This window comes from Lissotriton vulgaris, chromosome 6, assembly GCF_964263255.1.
Source record: "Lissotriton vulgaris chromosome 6, aLisVul1.2, whole genome shotgun sequence".
NCBI lineage: Eukaryota > Metazoa > Chordata > Amphibia > Caudata > Salamandridae > Lissotriton > Lissotriton vulgaris.
In genome coordinates, this window is record NC_141694.1 from 1,677,858,082 (window position 1) to 1,677,877,036 (window position 18,955).

The following is an 18,955-nucleotide window of genomic DNA, read 5'->3' on the forward strand; positions in this document are numbered from 1 at the left end:
AGGGGCATCCAATGTCTGGAGAGGTTAGATTAGGCACCAAATTTTGAGGACAGTCGACACCCAACAACAAAAGAGGGGGGGGGGGGACTTGGGGACGGGACCAATGTACAAGAGGTGAGTTCCAGCCCCAACCACTAGATGGTGAAATACTGTGCAGCATGTGAATCTAGAAAAGATTCACGTTGCAAAACCACGCTTCCCCACTTACAGTGATACAACTGCATGTTGAAATGTACAAAACTTTAATAAAAATATTGGAAAAAATGGGGCTGTGTCCCTCATTTAGGTCATGGCTATAAAGCGCATGCTGATTATACAGATTTAACACACAAAAGTTGTGCTCATTTGGTTCAAAGTAGTTCATTTTCGCGAATCCACAAGAAGACTGTTGGGGACAAGGCCTTTACAGCTGGGATGTTCGGTCTCTTTGTGGTCCAACCTTGACATAAGGTAACCTAAAATAAACTTTAGAAGTATATGGAGGAGTTTACAGACAAGAACATTACTTAACATTTGTTTGCTGGAATTGAAAAGTGTATAGTGCCAAAACCAGATTCAATGTCACATTATGATTCATGGACTGCACTACTTTATATTTCCTTTTTAATTACTTTCAAATAAAGCCAATATTTATATATACAAAATATACAAATTACAATTAGTAATAAAAATGAACAGATGGAGCCAGCGGAACGGACAGTCATTTAAAATGTGTTGTCATGTAATACAATGCGTAGTTGTATTTTTAACAAAGAAATAGACAAGTGGAAGCTTTTGACAATTGTCTTAGCTGCAAGCATGTGCATTAAATATCAAGTTAAATAAAAGCGGTACTAGAATCGACCCTATGGTCGTGAACTGACAGACAACTAAACAATAAAAGTACCCAAAAACATGAGTGCTGGATACTTACAAATAAAATTTTACCATAACAGTGCTATTAAAAGGATATGCACTTCACTGGGAACATTGCATTCAGAATCAGACCTGCTCATTTCCGGCATCTCTAGTGTTGGAATGGCTACATTTGAAATCAGGCAATGCAGATAACAGTTTCCACATAGTACTTAAAAAAAATCAAACCTAGCAAGAAGGGACAATTTGACGTGTTTTGTGGACGATTCTGGCCAGTCATCAGAGAACAGCACTCTCTAAAACGGGAATGCCTTGCTGAATGTCTTAGGTAGCAAACTATATGTTAAGATATTCACCAGCATCAAAATGGTAATAAACTGAAAGCTTCACTTCGTCAAAATTCAAAAAAAGCATACAAATCAAATTGTTTTGGGAACAAATTATTGCTTGTGGTGGGATATTTTACAAAAATAGTTTTAAAACACTTTTCCTAGCAGTATTTTTTTTAGGTACAGGCATTAAAAATCGGTTTAAAACTGGAGATGTAGGTGCAATGGATCCATGTTCATAGCCTTGTAGATGTCTGTCTCGGTTAGCTTGTGCACCGAGCGGCTTGATAGTCAAGAAAAACATTTCTCAACATGTTCATGGCATAAAAAAAAAAAAAAACGCTGAAGCATCAATGAAGAAAGTACTATCCGTATTTCTGCGAAGTGCACACTGCTTAATTTTTTTATATGGTCCTCGCCGGAGCCTTGTGTAAATGGTTTATTGTTAGGTCTCAAGAATGTTTTTGTGCTGCATTAATGCTGATTTTCCTCTTGGACCGTGAGCGAAGTGGATAGAGGCTGCTTTCTGGGGAGTCCAATCTTTTCCTTTTCCGATTAAGCTCAATTGTATTTTGTGCTTCAGTCCCTGTTGGAGTAATTTCTAGGCCTCTGACAAGGTCCATAGTTTTATCCTTTTCCTCAGATGAATTATGGGCGAATACTTCTTTGTGCGTTCTTGAAAGCTGCAAGACGGGATGCATGCTCAAGACCTGAGAGAGTCCTTCTGCTGTCTCAATCAGCGCTGGGAGAGACTAGGGGAAGAAAACAGAAAAATACGTGATTAGGTAGTAAACAAAGCTAATTGGGTTTACTAAGGTAACACGTCAACAGAGGTCAAGAAGAGCAAAAACTACTATAGTGTCATGCTGGGGACTTCACTAAAAACAGTGATGGTAGCCTATACCAACAGTGCATGTGCCAACATTCCAGTGTCACACCATGAGCAGGATTGGGGTGAGTGAAAGAGAGTGGGATTATTGATTGAAATTAAGAGCCTAGGGAGGCCGGGCTGTGATTAGGAGGAGTTAGGGGAGTCAGAATGGCATGCAGGTAGCAAGTGGAAAATGACACTGAATAATCGATAAAGTCTGCAAACCACCAAGGTTATTCTTATTTATTTATTTTTTTACAACGGGTGACCTATAAACTATAATTCAAATCATATATATATATATATATATATATATATATATATATATATATATATATATATATATATATTTTTTTTTTTATAAACTTCTGATGATTGGAGCATGTTCGACCTAGGTATTCTGAGTGAAATATGTGGTGGAGAAGTTAGTCATGGTCATATCTTGTCCAATCTGCTATGCAAGTCACAAACGGGTAAGTTAATAGGAGTATTCCTTCAAGCACATGTGAAGCGGTCTCCAAGTGTCATTCAGTTACCAATGTTTATGCTAGCCTGTCTGTGCCTTTGCAACCCCAACTGTTTAGCCGATGTCAGCGGCAGGTGAGATCTATCTATGCTAATGTCTTCCACCCCATTGAAGTCAATTCCAATTCAAGAGGGTGAGCCGATGAAGCTTGCCATTTCCACTAATAGGAAATCATAAAAGTCCTCTTGGCCTACAGTCAGGGAATAAATGTTGGCCAGCAGTGCAGGCTTGCCATCTAGTCGGCCAAGCAGAAAAACATATTGCCCCTCAGTGTCCACCTCCTGTTTCAAGAGCTTGGAGGGGAGGCCCAGGCTAATTCCGATCAATACTCCTCTGGCAAAGGACAAATAAGTAATGAAAAAAGTTTCCTATCCAGCATTCTTTTAACTCAAATTGTCTCGGCCGATGTATCTCCTGCCGTAGAGCTACGTCCACACCTCTATGGCCTAAACATGTGTGGATATTAGGATTACGGCACCCCGTTTTTACGGATAGATAAATACAGACAGAAAACAATGCGTTTTCTGCCTGGATTTATTTTTTAAAGTGGATAAATACAGAACATTTTAAAGTGACTCTCCATGCGGTCTTTGATAAATTGTAGGCCAGCAGCTGAGCGTATGGCGAGCATGGGAAATAAAAAAAAAACAGGATGAAATGTATTTAAATAACGGCATATGTCAACATACATTTATGGTATAATGCTAGTATTATTTACCAGTGGATGTATTGTTATGTAATATTTGACAGCTTAAATAGCTAAAGCATGACAGACATCAAAGTATGAGTGCACGTCTATCAGTTGAATAAGTATGGAAATGTACAATTTTTCAACGTCATTTATGCGCAAAACACAAAATAAATGTGGACAAATACAGATAAAATTGCCAAAAAAATAAATATGGATAAATACAGACGGAAATGTTAAAAAAATAAATACCATAAAATCGGGAGCCCTAATTAGGATGCTTCGGTAGACTGTTGAAACCTCCAAGACATTCTAAGTCATTAGCACATATTTGGTCATCTTGTCAGTCAACTAGGGAATAGTCTTAGCCGCGTCATGTAGATAATAACCTGGGGAAAGTGCCTATGATGCTTTTACGCTTCCTGCTTTCGGCCCTATCCTCCAAGTTCCGCTGAGAATACTGTAAGTGCACAATCACACCTAGTAAAATCCAACAATACAAGCTTCCAATCTTAACTCATTCACAGGACAGGGCTAGAATTGCACCAGTCCAAAATGTGTAAGGTAAGACTCATTATTACCAACAAATACTGCCATTATGTTGTTTGGGGGGATGGGGGGCAGGGTGTCTAGCGCTATGCATGGCAGTGCACTGCTGTTGATAGGTTTGTGATAAGAGTAATATCTGTGTGTATGTATTTATGCTCCCAGCTACAACCTCAGCGGTCACCAGAGCCCTCTCAGGATCATTCTCAGATTCCCTCTCAATGTCCTGCTTGTCTGATCCTTACAAAACAGGATATTTCATGTTTCAATTAGTTGACCAGTTCTTCTAAGAGTCAACATAAGTAAATCGGTGTGGGATTTCCCTGTGGACTCTGAATCCAACTCGGATCTGCCCTCCTCGGAGGTCACCTGTGATTCAACTCTCCACATTGGCCGGTGCTTTTGCAGTCAATGATACACCATCCATTCTTTCACGACTGGCTTGTTGCACTGTGGGCCGACCTTCGGTGCTGGATGGATAGTTCCCAGTTTTACATTGCCTTCACACTCTGGGCTTCGGCCTGGGAGAAAGGGTACCTTTGGTTTGCTTCTTACTGTGACTATCAAGCTGGAATCTCGTGCCATCATTCAACATTAACTTTAGTCAGGCTAAAAACATGAGAGCATCATTTAATTCCCTTCTCTTCTAATCTTCTCTTGAGTGCCAAAAAGTCTCCTATGCTGTACCACAAAGGCATAGTTGTGGAATATCATGATCTTCGCATCGTGGAATTTAAAGTGACCAGCTTTTCTGGAAGCCACAAGGATGGCATTTTGGTCTCTATAATTTAAGTTGCGCAACACCACTAGTCCCAGTGGGGCTTCCGGTGGAAGCGGCCGAGCTGGCCCCACACATGCTTGTCGTAGCAATTCCTCAGGGAGTGCCACCATATTATTACCTTCGTTACATTCTGGAAGCTCCACTAATCTAATGTTGTTTGGAGCGGGATGCTCAGTAAAGGACCGCCTCACGTTGTAGCTGCATCGTACGCAGGGCAAGATGCTCGAGATGCTCTCAGTTTGCTTGACTGTCAGCCAGCTTTTTATGATCATCACGTAGCAGACCCACATCCACCAACACCATGTCTTTTTTATGTTCCAGGATCTCACTTTTCTGGGTAATTTGATTTTGTCCAGTTTAACTTGTGCAAAGATTGGGCTTGGCTATGCGGTTCTATTCCTCAGAGCCCACCTCCAGCCAGCTGGTCTGAAAGCTCAGCCCCATCTCCGCTGCTAGATTTACTTGAGGATTTTGATGCCTACGGGCAACCCATGTTTCGAGGTCTTCGCAGGGGGGCATTTCCTCTTGGTCGGTGCCATCATGTCTCCCTGTGGCTCCAAAACTTTATAAATAAATAAAATAAAATTACACCTGACCAAGGCCATGACCGCAACCCTCAAAGCACCTCAACGGGGAGCAATTGGTAGGAGGGAACTGCACAGAGCCCAAAAGGGAAAACCCAGATCCACCTAACTGCCACCCATCCATGTATGTCTCACTACATCTGGATGATTTGTGCAAGGTTTCAAGGTTATTTGTTGCTTCATACACAAATGCTGCATAAGATAATAGAGCAGGGCCGCAGCTCACGAGGGATGACCTGGGGTCTTACAGGTCCACCACAGTCAGTCACCAAGGTGTGCCCATCTTCTGGGGCCTATGCCTATGGAGAACCCCCTGCCTTTCATCAAAGTAGTGTTGGTGATGGCCGCCTTTTATGCACATCTGCCTAGGAGTCCAATTTTGTGGCGCCGTAGAGCCCACTGATGCGTGGGTGCCCACTCTAGAAGATGCCCCCTGCTCATACCGGCCTCCTCCGCCAGGCCCCGGTTAGGCCCTGCAGCACGACGTAGGCCCAGCACAGTCTGGTCAGCCCGTCACTACGGGGTATCCGGTACACAGGGCTCGAAAAATTCACTCGCTATGGTGAGCAAGATTTATTAAGGACAAGCTTTTTTTAGGGCCTACTCACCCTTTCTGGCGAGTAGGGAGACAAACTGACTTTTGACCTCGGTCTCTGAAAGCTAAGCAAATGTGACAAGAAAACAAGATTTAAAGACATTTTTATTGCTCACAAAGAGAATGAGCAATAAAGATGCCATTAAATCTTGTTATCTTGTCACATTTGCTCGCCTTTCAGAGACGGAGGTCAAGTACGTTACAGTTAGGTCGAGGAGGTTTTTCATGTTACTAGACCTGTAGGTCTAGAAACATTTTTTGTATTTTTCGAGCCCTGCGCAGCCACCTCACGTGGCAGCCGCGGCCTCTCAGAGTAGTCTCTATGCCATCTATCTCCAGAAAGCCACCCAGAGGGCACACAGGTTCTTAGGCCAAGCCCAGTGTGTTTTCCCAGGCCGGGACCTACATGGTAGTGTAGCAGCTTTCAAATATCTCAGTTGCCAGTCCGGCACCCCTCACCTGGAGCAGACTTTCGCCAGAATAATTTGCTCTCTGTGTATTCTAGAGGGCCGTTAATGGCGGATGGTAGAAATGTATCTACAATATTTACGATATTGGTGCAAGCAATCACATTTGTTTGCTCCTGTCTTTTGATTGTCGCAGCGAATATGTTTCATACTAGACTGACGCTTGATCAATAAATAATTATTGAAACATTTCCAATTGTCATTCTATGTGTATTCTCTGGAAAATAAGCACGAGTGACTGAGCGAAAAATACTGTATTGTTTTCCACGATACCGGAGGAATCAGGGTGTCATGTTCAGTGGTTGACAGAAACTACCTACACCGCTGTAGATTACAGGAGGGTGATAGTGGCACTGTAGAGCTAGCTGGTCTAACGGCTGACACCTGTTGAGGTAACATGCCTACCTTATGTCCTAAAACTGACAGAGTGGCTGGTGCTGGCCGCTTCCAGGCTTGTCTTTGGCGCGTCCACTCAGCATTCATGCAGTGCCACTCCTTAAATACATGTGGCTGGGGACTAGAACATGTACTGCCCAAAATGGTGCCTCACAGTATCCCAAAGGAGTAAAAATGGCAGAAAATCTTTTGTCCCCCAAGAATTTTTAGCTGCTTCCAATTCCCTAAACCCTTCAGAATCCCTTTTGTACTTGCAAAATCGCCTATGTGCCCAAAGTTTCAAGTTTCAAACAAGTTAAAACTGAGAAAAACACTTAAACGATCAACAGTTGTGCAAATAAGCAAGGAGACTTTACAGCTTCTGCACAGCGCCTCTCCTTAAATACACGTGGCCTGGGACTAGAGTGCGCATGACCCAAAATGATATTCAAATACTACGTATCTACCATGGGAGAAAAATTGAAACAGTGAGACCCTTGGTAGAAACCATTAAGTGCCTTAAGATGAAGGGCTTGAGGACGGCTAAAATGCCTTCCCTAAAGTTGCTTTTACTCTGCAATTGTTCAGAATTTGCCATTGCTCACATGCTAAATCCTGTGCCCAAATCTCATTGAGTATCTGTCAGGATTAGGTTAAAAATACACTATAATTTGTCATTGCAGGATGTTCACAAGGAACCTGGCTGTTAGTCATCTATTCACAGATAATGGACCAAAACACTAGATAGTCCATGTGAAGTCTTAAGTTGTACTACTTCATGGTTTTAACTTGAGGCAATATCTACAAATGGCCTTCAATTACGCATTGTTTCATAGAACGTGCCAAAGACATGATAATGACTAGCAGTCTTCTGAGGGTGGTTATTCCATTGCCCATGTGTCTTTGACACCGATAAAGATTTAATAGATCACATAGAAATGCACCTCTTGTAATTTTCTGATTCAGGCCACATTCCAAGCAAGAAATGTAACAAAGGAGGTAACCTTCACATAAATTGTATTTCCAAAGAATTCCGAAGAATTCCAATTAGAAGCACTTGTTTAGTGAGTTTGTTAAGGCCGTGGCAACCAAGCGCCAATAAAAGGAGTTTCCTTTTGTGATATTGGCCATATTAGACATATTAGACTTGGGGCGACGTTGCAGGCTCCGCCGGAGCCACGGGGGTGGCACCGCCCGCACCCTCAGCCTCGACGGGCGAGGGGAAGTCGAAGAACGACTATGCTTTTTCGACTTCTTCTTGGAATGCTTCGACTTACCTGACCCAAGTGCGAACACTTAGATCCAGAGGAGTGGTGATGACGACTCCGCGACCGGTCCCTCGACCTCCCACTAGACCGGGACCTTGAGCGGCGCGGAGCAGACTGCCAGGCTTCAAGCAACTTTCGGGACCGCTCCCGCAAAGTCTCCGGCGCCATGGCCCGGTAGTCGGGGCACGAGTTGGGGTCGTAGCCGCGCCCCAGGCAGTAGAGACACACGCAGTGGGGGTCCGTCACCGACATCATGCGATGACAGTCCCCACAGTTCTTGAAACCGGGCATCCCTACGACACCAGGAGTCGATCGACTCGAAAAGATGAGGTAAAAGGCCTCGAAAAAGTCAGTCAAAAATTGACTGGGGTACTTGCTCTTCCCGGATCTGCGCTTGCTGGCGCGGAAAAAGAAAGTACTGACGTCAGCGAGCGTGGGCGCTTCTAAGTAGCTCCAACAATGTCATCACAGTACCAACGACGCACGCGGAGCCGCACAACGACGCCTACCGACGCGCAGGGGTACTGACGACGAAAAAAATTCCAGATCCACTCTGACACCTGGGGGTAATTCTAAGGTAAGGAATCCATCACTACGCGTTTCTTTCAGATACATGCATTAACTGTGCTGGGTTGTCAATGAGGGCTAGTCAGCAGAGAGTGCGCCAGTTCATAACAAGAAATCCTGAATTTACTGTGCTTTTGTTTCCAGCTGCCTGCCTGCCTGCTTTCTGTGCCCTGGGATGAAGTAAAATCACAAATGCAGATACCATAAGATCTAGTTTGAAATAAAAACCGCAAATACCATAGGATCTAGTTTGCAAACAATTTTCGGTCTTCATGGTTTTTGTAGAATGTCCTCCTTTTAGTATAGGTGTTCGGATAAACTAAGTCTGCTGAGCCAAGTCTTTGCTTTTTCCACATTCGTTTTTCAGTCACTGAGTCCCCTGTTACATGCATCTCTTCTTGTGTGTTTCCAGGCACACATACTATAATGTACTTTCGGGCCTTTTCTTTTTAGAACAAAAATGCAAGATTTATAGAGAGCGTAAAATTTAAGCACCTTTCTATAAGTTTAGCTAAACCTCAGACCTTCTCTAACTGCTAAAGCAAATTCTTTTTTTGATAATCAACTTTTATTGAAGTTTCAATACAAAACAAGTTCATTCGTAGCGTGTCACATATTCTATTAAAAACCCCTCTACCTCCCTTCCCTTCATCACAGAGCATATCAACAGTGGCAGATGGAGTCGCCAGAGTCCATCGATCCCAGTGGCATAACAAGTTCATCACTATGGTAACAAGCCAAACCATTTGCCCCACACTTTCTGGAAGAGCTCTGGGCAGCCTCGGGCCTCAAATACACTTTCCTCCTGTGTCCCACACCAGTCCACCCCCCTCCTCCATTTCCCCAATGTTGGCGCCTCAACCTGGGACCATTTGGCTGCGATGTCCCGTTTCGCCACCGCCAGAGCCGTGCCCAAAAAACGCTTATCAGCTCGGGAGCCATCCAGTCCAGCAAACACCCCTAAAAGCAGATGTCTCGGGTCATGAGGAACCACCCAGCCCAGTGTACCCGTAAGTTCTTCCTCCACCCCTCTCCAGAACGACTCAAAGGCCGGGCACATCCACACTATATAGTAGAAATCGGCGGGGAGGATCTAGCACCTACGCGGAAGAGACGGGCCGGCGTCAAGTAGGCTGCGTGAAGGAAGTAAAGCTGGACCAGGCGTAATTTCAAAGATGTGGTTAGGGCCTTGGGCGCCATAAAGGCATCACGCCAGTCAGCTTCGTCCAAGGGGCCCACCCAACACTCCCACCGTTCCCTGAGGCGATCGAGGGATGTGGGGGAATTATTAACCAGAGCTCGGTAGATTCGGGAAACCCCCCACCTTCCCAGATCACCCATCATGACTTGGGCCTCCAGGGGACTAAACTCTGGAAGGGAGGTAGGCACAGGGAGGTGGGGGTGGAGGGTGTGGCGGAGCTGTAGGTATTTGTGAAATTGGAAGTGTTGGGGCGAGTGTCGGTGCTGCAGGTCAGAGAAGGAGCGGACATGGTCTCCCACCTACACATCTCCTAGGCAGGATATTCCCACCAGGTTCCAACGGCAGAACCCCTCCAGGGGGCTGGCGCTAAAGCAAATTGTATGCATTGATTAATCTATTTAGTTTCTCCAGATTCTTTTTGGAAATTACTTACATTTGTTTGACTTTTGTGTTTCCGGGGCCCCCTCTCGACAATATCTGAAGATGCGGTCTGAGGTGCTTCTCCCAAGTCATGGCTGCATTTATCTCCTCTACCAACAGTTGGATTTTACCCAATATTTGCAGTGAGGAGAGATGACGTCCAATTTTCTGACTTTTTTTCAATCGAATATCAAACACCGAAGTATTACAGGAATAAGTCCCATATTATCAGTTGTTTGGGAACAGCAGCAGCTTCCATTTGCAAATGTATATTTTACACTTGTGCTCAGTACTCGTTCCATTAGTTTAGCTACGTTAGAGAGGGTTGAGGACACGCACATCACCAGTCTGGTTGATTGCTAATTCAAGGCAGTAACACGTTTGTTTGGTAGCTGACCTCACATTAAAAACCCAATCTCACGATGAAGGCATACTCTTGATCATACCTGAATATAATCATTTAGTAAAATAATCCAACTGTACAGTCGGAGAACTCAATTTGTCCAATCCAGCATACATCAGCATGCCCACTACATATGTTAACTGAGGTTTCCTGACTTCTGCCCAACATCCAATGGTGAAGTTATCAAAGCACAATTGACTGATGCATGTCTGAAGCATGAATTTCTAACAGCCTTTTTGGGTCAGACAGGTAGACTCAGAAAGGCTCGCTCAGTCGGAAATCTTGTCCATAGAGCTGTGTGATGCTGGTCCGACTGACATGGATACTTCGAAAGCCGGTCATAACCAATTCGGAAAGACCATGCGGTCTGCAATCCGACCATGAACATCTTAAATCGGTCGGGCCGATTGTAAACTCACGGAGTCGGTCGGAAGGGTTCCGACATGGTCGAGGAGATTCCGAATGTTGCAGCTACCAATATGTCTAAATCTGATATAAACATGTTCCGGACACTGGTATTACGTACTGACAATGGTCAATAAACTCATCAAAAAGTGCTAAAAAAAAATTCATTGGCAATTTTTATGCTCCCAATCTTTGTCTAGTCTGCACTGATAAAAACCCTAACGAAACAGATTTATTTTGCTGTGCGACTTCAAACAATATACTCTTTTAATTGTATAATTTAGTTATCAAAAAAACTTTAGTAGCTTTAACTAATTTAATTGCGCGGTGATCATGTTACACATATTTCACAACCCAAAGACCAAATCTTCACTTGTCAGTTGTCTTGGGAACCAGTTCCTTAACAATGTCCACCTATATTAAGTTCCTAGTAGCAGAGAGATTGGGATCCTCCAATAAATGAGAAAAAGTTTGGAAATGCACAGAAAGCATCGGATAGGGTCTAGAAGCTCCATGGGAAATAAGTTCATTTACATTGGGTCTTACCTTCATGCTTTCGCTTATCTGTTTTGACACCGTCGACATTTCAGTCGTCACATTGGCCATGCGTAACACTACAACAACACAAAAAGAACAAAATGAAACTGTCTATGGTGTGGTGTACGGGAGGCAAACCTGAGGAGCATAAGACTATTGAAAATTACATTCTCATTTTATGTAAAAAATATATATATATATCTATCAAACATGAAGCAGGCTTTGAGAAGCATGCAACTCTGATAATCACAGCACTTGCACCCCTTCCCTATTACGGTGGACCAAAATTACTGTATAAATAGTACTGAACATCCAAGACGAGCATTTCTCAGTCACACGCTTCAGAGTAAATGCTACCCATTTTTTTTCACTTCTCCAGGTATTCAATTATTACAATCTATTCCTTTAGGACAGACTAAAAGGAATACCCAACAGTTAATTCCATGCCTTAGATTTTACCTTTCCATGTAACACTAATGGCACTCACAAAGTTACAAACATCTTTGAGACCGATACAGGAAATTTAAAAGCTTCATAAACTATTAACAGTGATGTACAATGAATGTTTATCGGGTACCATGAATACCAAATAATAAAGTTACCTTTTTGTGGGACAGCTCGTGTGCAGGTTCTTCCAATTAACAGCCTGGGTATCCCTGCACCCAGCGGCATTACCACAACCTGCCTCTATAGTGGTTTCAAAGCAGAGCTTTGTGCAACCATACTGAAAACGCATGGTATTGTCATACGGACAAGCATTCGATCCCCAAGATTACCCTCTTTCATACTATTTGCCATACTCAACCTTTGGGTAGTTTCCATGGCTAATGAGGTTGAGAATGGGAAGCAAAGGGTATCAATAAGAGACTTGGTCTAAGGACAGAGGTTCTGTAGCACAGTAAAATGCTCTTTATGCACTAGAAAATCTCTGTTCTTGTATATATTTATTTTAACCACAAGTGTAAACTGTGATTACCACTGATGTTTACAAGTTCTGAAAACACTCAAAAAAATGCACATTCACAGCAAACTGATATTTAAAATCGCAAAGGCTATACATGCCATTATCCATCTGGCGTGGGTGGTAGTGGCAAATGCTCGGATAGAATCATTGACCACAGAAATCACAAATATTTGGGCTGAAAAATGTAGATCTGTGATTCAGTTCAGATAAAAATCAGTTTTGATGTCTAAATTGTTCAGGGTTTTTCATCTCAGCCAAGGAGGTTTAGGGATTTGGGAAGAAAGTCAAAGGTAAGCCTGCTCTACAAACAGATTCTATGATCATTGCTGATCTTGTTGAAAGAGTTTGGCCACCTAGCAACAAATGTATGATGCTACAATCTATGCAATTACCATGCATACCTTTACCACGCATTTGCTACACCGCATGTCTTTACCACACAGAGGTAAGTTATATATATATATATATATATATATATATATATATATATATATATATATATATATATATATATATATATATATATATATATGTTCAATGCCTGTTCCCAGGTAGGAAAAAGCGCGACAACTCCGAGGGTGAAGATAAGCTGCTTTATTGATATTCGTTTTGCGCGTGGTGCTAAGTAGTTCCTGAAACGCTCAGGCATACGCGTTTCAAGCCTCCAATGGCTCTCATCAGTGCCGGTTTCACGAACTCCACGCTCGCTCTGGGGGTCAGATGGCTTACAGGTGGTGGATAGACCGCACCCAGGATGGCGTCATCGAGCTCCTCCTCCAATATGGGATGTACTCGCCCCTCACACTCCTCCTGTTGAGCAGATGCATGCTGGAAGGCGTAGTCCTCAAGTGTGCCTGTGCAGTGACAGTACACTACTAACATCAGGTGATGTCCCAATTGTCTGGTTAAGGGCCACACTCCAGCTCAGGTGCCCCGCAGGATGAAACAAAGGCTCTTCTCAACCTCTTGATCAGGCGATCATTATCGCCTCCTCTCTCCCCTTGCCGCTCCTCAAACCATGGTGGAAATCCAACAGCTGGGGGGGACCGTGTATTGCAGTTTCGCTACAAATGTCCACAAGGTTGCTGGTCATTACACGGTACGCCTGAACGAGAGGGTGTGCCGCCGAGTCAGCGACCTGCTTGCTGACTTAAACATAAGTTCAATGCCTGTTCCCAGGTAGGAAAAAGCGCGACACAACTCCGAGGGTGAAGATAAGCTGCTTTATTGATATTCGTTTTGCGCGTGGTGCTAAGTAGTTCCTGAAACGCTCAGGCATACGCGTTTCAAGCCTCCAATGGCTCTCATCAGTGCCGGTTTCACGAACTCCACGCTCGCTCTGGGGGTCAGATGGCTTACAGGTGGTGGATAGACCGCACCCAGGATGGCGTCATCGAGCTCCTCCTCCAATATGGGATGTACTCGCCCCTCACACTCCTCCTGTTGAGCAGATGCATGCTGGAAGGCGTAGTCCTCAAGTGTGCCTGTGCAGTGACAGTACACTACTAACATCAGGTGATGTCCCAATTGTCTGGTTAAGGGCCACACTCCAGCTCAGGTGCCCCGCAGGATGAAACAAAGCCTCTTCTCAACCTCTTGATATATATATATATATATATGGAAATTATATAGGTCTTCTTCCATGGTAAATCCTTTGGGCGACTCGGAAGCTACATTGAGAATGTCCTTGCTCTCAAAACGCTTTCACCCTCTCTCCCCCTCGGATGTTATGGGGTACTGTATCTAGGATAAAATATGACATTCGGGAGGTGTTGCTTTCAAGAAACTCGGAACAGTGCTTTGCCACTGGATAAGTTAAATCCTTATTTTTGATGGCCCACATATGTTGTAATATGCGTTTATGAGTTTGCAGCACTGTGCTGCCCACGTATCCCAAATTGCAACTGCATGTTAAGACATACCCAGCAAATTCACTTTTATAGTTGATATTGCCTCTTAAGGAAATCAGTTTGTATGAAAAAGGAGAACAATACCCCTTGAGGTTTATCCCAATGGCACAGGCACAACATCTGTAACATTTATGGAACCCACTGGCTCCTGTAAGCCAGTTTTCGGTTCTCCTGGTTTCGGGACTAGATCTCACCAAATTGTCCCTCATCGAACTGGCTCTCCGATAGGTTATTTGTGGTCTCGCCGGAACCATCTTTCCTATGATTGGAGAGAATTAAATGCCAAATCTTTTTAACTGACTTAGTCACTTTTGTTTGTTACTGTTTGTAGTAATCAGCTTAACCATGTACTCCGTTTTGGGTTTTTATTTCTCCGACTAAACAGAATATGTTCCCTGGATGTAGGACTATTCTTTTCCTGTGCAGTCTGTCACGGATATTTGTTTGCAACAGCCCGTACAGGGTTTGAATGCTTTTATCTTGGGATGTGACACTTCCCTTGCACACAGAAAAATGTATGTAGAAAATTGGTCTCAAAGAGACAAGCCGTAGCTCCGGATTGGAGTCTGGTACAGCAGAAAGAAATGAACAGACGTCAGCGTGCGGAGGTGGCATATCTATGGGCCGGCCCGTCATTTCCGAAGAGGATGGTGCCACCTGCAGGCACGCTGAGCTACTGCTGAAAGTTTCCAGATCCAGTTTGACTCCTGGTGAATATTATAAAGGTGAGAGAGGTCAGAAGTCTCTATTAGAATAATTAATACTCAGGCAGCCATCAATCAGAAGTATGGTGGAGATGGTTAGAAGTGAGGAAGGCACAGAGCTCTGTTCTACCTTACATCCCACTCAAACTCTTTTTCTTATCTTATAGCTCATCCAGCCCCAATTACTGGTACTCCTTGCATATGGCTCCCTCCCGTCCCGTCAGAGCAGATCCCCAAGACTGCCAACTCTCAACACTTGAATTCTTTGTCCGGTTGAGATACTGGTGTGTAGTGGATGAGCAACTTCATCCTCCTTTGTAGACCAACCTCTTCCTCAGATTCTGTCTCTCTCTACCGAGTATCATCCTAGGGATTTTGTTACCCTATCCAAAATGGAAATTGACATCATTCAATATATTTTGTAATCTTGCTGGCTTGAATGAGCAGAAAATGGGTAATAAAATTCAAATTATTCTGAAAAGGGAGCACCAAACTATTTATTTCCCCGCAATAATTTTTTGTAGCTAACACTGATCACCCTAAGTTTTCCCCACCCCAAACCTCTTAACAATGATTGCCCCAATCTTTTGAAGTGATTCGGTTGCGGGCCAACTGAGACTTCTCAAGGCACGTGCTTAGTAGGAGTCCCCGTGTGTTCCTGTGGACCTACCAGTCTCTTCCAGCCAAGAGAAGAAGCTGTTTTCCAGTATCCTTTCCTAGCGCTCTGCACACAGTACTGTAGTATCGATGTCAGTCCTATCCGGCAATCGAAGAGCAGAGTTGGTATCACACACCCAGCACACTGGGGATCCACTTACGTCAGGAGGAGAGTCTATTATTCACTCCTCGTAGGCAGCGGGACGCCTGCCAACTCTGCACTGCTAAATTGTAATTATCCGTGGCTTGTCCATGTGTATGTGAAGCTTGGCCATAGCAGTAGTTCATTTGTAAAAAAAAAAAAAAGCGCTGGGCTCTCGTCAGGAGGCAGCTTGCACCAGCCCATTTCTCCTGTTAGTGCCGCCAAAAACAGAACCAACTACTAACCATGAAAGCTAGGAGAGGATGTGGTATAATAGCCGGAGCTACCGAATTTAGAGCTGGGGAACCAAGTTTGAGTCTGGGTGTCGGCTGTGATTCTGGGCAAATCACTTCATCTCCCAGTGCCTACCATGAATTTGTCCTCAACTGGTGCTAACGCAAAGCATCACGGGCTCAAATTAAGCACTGGCTTTGCAACAGGGGAAGGTGGGATCAATGAGGGTTTTTTCGAGGGCCTAGGGGTCGAACGTGTGAAAAGTAATGCATTCAGGTGCATAGGTCCCTTCTAGACTGTAGATGGTGACAGGCCTGTGTCTCAATACACTTTTTAAAGTGCAGAGACTTGCCCTAGCCCGCATTTTGAAGTTCAGTAATCCTCTTCTCACCACTCTGTCAGAGAAAACCTTCCCCTTCTGAACCACAACGAGTACATTCCCTGTGAAAGTTTGGACGGATTATCCTTGAAGAGCTGCAACAGCACCTTTATTGACAGAAGAGGGCCACAACCACTGGTCTGATTGTAAGATGCTGCAAATGCAACTTGTGGTCCTTGTGATGGATTTTCCCAAAAAAACAAATTCCACTTTTTATTTTTCTGTAAATTGTATGAAGCACCACCATTACATTCATTATTCTGAAGAGTAATTTTAGGCACTGTAAGCCAACAACGAGATACCTACAGCAATTAGGCTTAGTAGGGGGTTGTCTTTCAGTATCAACCTTTATTTGGGAAGCAATCCACATTTTGAAGAGGACAGGAGATGTATGACTAGCATTATATAAAACCATCTGTGAACCAACTTTATCCTTGACCTTTGCATTTGTGGATTTCTATTTCTGATGATTTTTTAAATGTTTTTACTATAGTGATTTTATGTACTGTTAGAGGCGGTTTAACATTTGAATATTTAGAGCCTCTTATTACTGTCTGAGTTTTTATAAATATCAGAACAGTTTGTATGATTTATTATGATGTATTGTTCGATTTTATATATGAACGTTAATGTTTGTATTGAAACAGAATAAAGTTTACACTGACTAACTGATATACATCATTATTTGACAACTATTGAAGTGCTATTTTTATGTAATATAGGAATATTTGGATTGATCAACTTTGATTTAAAAAAACGAACAAATAAAGTGAAATGGATTGAGGGAACAGCTGGCTGGGAGCGAGAGGGAGGTTCAGAAAAGACGGTGACTGAATTTATCTTCACAAACCTTTCACACTTTTTTCCCGCGCCTGGCGACAAGGAGTTCGCATTCCCATTATTAAGTGAGGCACAACACACATTTCCACTTGGGCAAGCTTTACTGCCGTCAAGGAGCATTTATTTAGTTTCATTTGACTTAACTTCATCAGCATGACTTTGATAAATGAGCCTGCTCGTCTTTTTTCCCCAGTAAGAACAAAGATGTCTGCACGAGAAGCCAAGAAAAAGGAAAGTTCGGAGTGAAGAGTCCCTTTTACCTTTCGCTTGCAGTGGCCTGGCTCCATGCACAGCGCTGCATGGCGAGCTCAGCCATTGAACTCCTCGTGAAAAACCTGCCGCCGCATGTCATCGTCACGGTGGAGGCTAAAGAGTCATACTGGTCTTGGGCATGAGAGCAGGGGCACGGTTCTCCCACACCGACGAGACACCACGGTCCTGCTACTGTTGGGTTTCTGCACTCAGACGGATGTACCCGCCCGTCTTTTCCTTTAAACTATGAACCTTTACTGATACTCCTTGGTTTTTGTACCCGCTTAACGCTGGGTTGGAATTCTCAACGGCAATCCAAACCAGTTATATTGACACTTCCGACAGCCCTGAAGAGTAGCTATCGGCTCGCTTGACGAAACAAGTGTCGGCTGGTTAAGTTGTTTTTGTTTTGAAATCATCCCTTCAGAACAGGAGGGTCTAAATACATCCCAAAAAAGAGAAAATTCTACATGTGTCTACCTTGTCTCATATCCATAACTGACGGTTGATAATTTTCGAATACTTGAGAAGAACCTACCTGCATGATTAACCCATTATAAACGTGTGCACAGGATTTGTGTTTTATTCAATTGGCTGGACCCTTGTCCAACCTATACAGAGGTTTTTTTGGGTCTACTCTGACCTTGTTGCACCGTTCTTATTTTGTCACGTTTACCTGGAATAACTGCTACCAGCATAGGTGCCACTTTTTCTTTTACACTCCAAAACCCTCAACCGAATTCTCAACAAGCTATGCCCCACTGGAGGAACTGCAACTTTGCAAAAATGGACCACGTTGACCAGAATTCACTGGGGGGTGAGCAGGTAATGAGTCTAGTTTCACTTGAAACTCACAGCAGAGGGCTATTGGCGAATGCCAGTCCTGTTTTGAGTGCAGATAGGGTGAGTGCAGATAGGGAGGGTGAGATATAGGTTTTGATAAAATGAAAAGATCTTAGCTAAATTTAGACCTAATTAGGCACCCAATTCATAAAGAAAAAAAGTTACAAAAGTGCTCCCATGGTATACATCCATGCATTAACGCAGATTTAAAACTCATGAATTTACAGAAGTAGAACAGGAAACCACACTACAAATCCATCAGTTGCATTTTCGCATGGGCAACTATGCATGGGAGTATTTGCTCATGCGAAAATCTGTTGAGCATTTGTAAGTACACATTCCTAACACTTTTTCCCCCACCTTGGAAAAGGTTTAGTTGTGCATTTGTCATAAGTACATTTCCAACCTTTCCCAGTATGGGAAAAGATTAGAGACGTGTTTGTGAAAACCCTTAACCATGTAAATTTCTGAGTGCATATACAAAGTACATTCCGAACCTGGAACTACCGCTTCTCGCTGCTTCCGGCCCCAGCATTTAGTTTTGCAAAAAGGTGTCAAAATCTGTACGCTGCTTATATGAATCCTATTCTAAATCGGAGAGGCGTTTATCAA

At 43.5% G+C, this 18,955-nt stretch overlaps 1 protein-coding gene across 1 annotated transcript in view; it reads right to left on the bottom strand.

Annotated features, from left to right (window-relative positions):
- Window positions 1-586: 586 nt before the first annotated feature.
- NSL1 (NSL1 component of MIS12 kinetochore complex) overlaps window positions 587-18,955 on the bottom strand; it is a 102,348-nt gene continuing 83,979 nt past the window's right edge. Inside the window, exons 5-6 of the mRNA XM_086927858.1 lie at window positions 11,428-11,495; window positions 587-1,936 (exon numbers count right to left, since the gene is read on the bottom strand). Coding sequence (XP_086783984.1) covers window positions 1,637-1,936; window positions 11,428-11,495 — 368 coding nt within the window. The 3' untranslated portion in view covers window positions 587-1,636. The remainder of the gene's footprint in view (window positions 1,937-11,427; window positions 11,496-18,955) is intronic.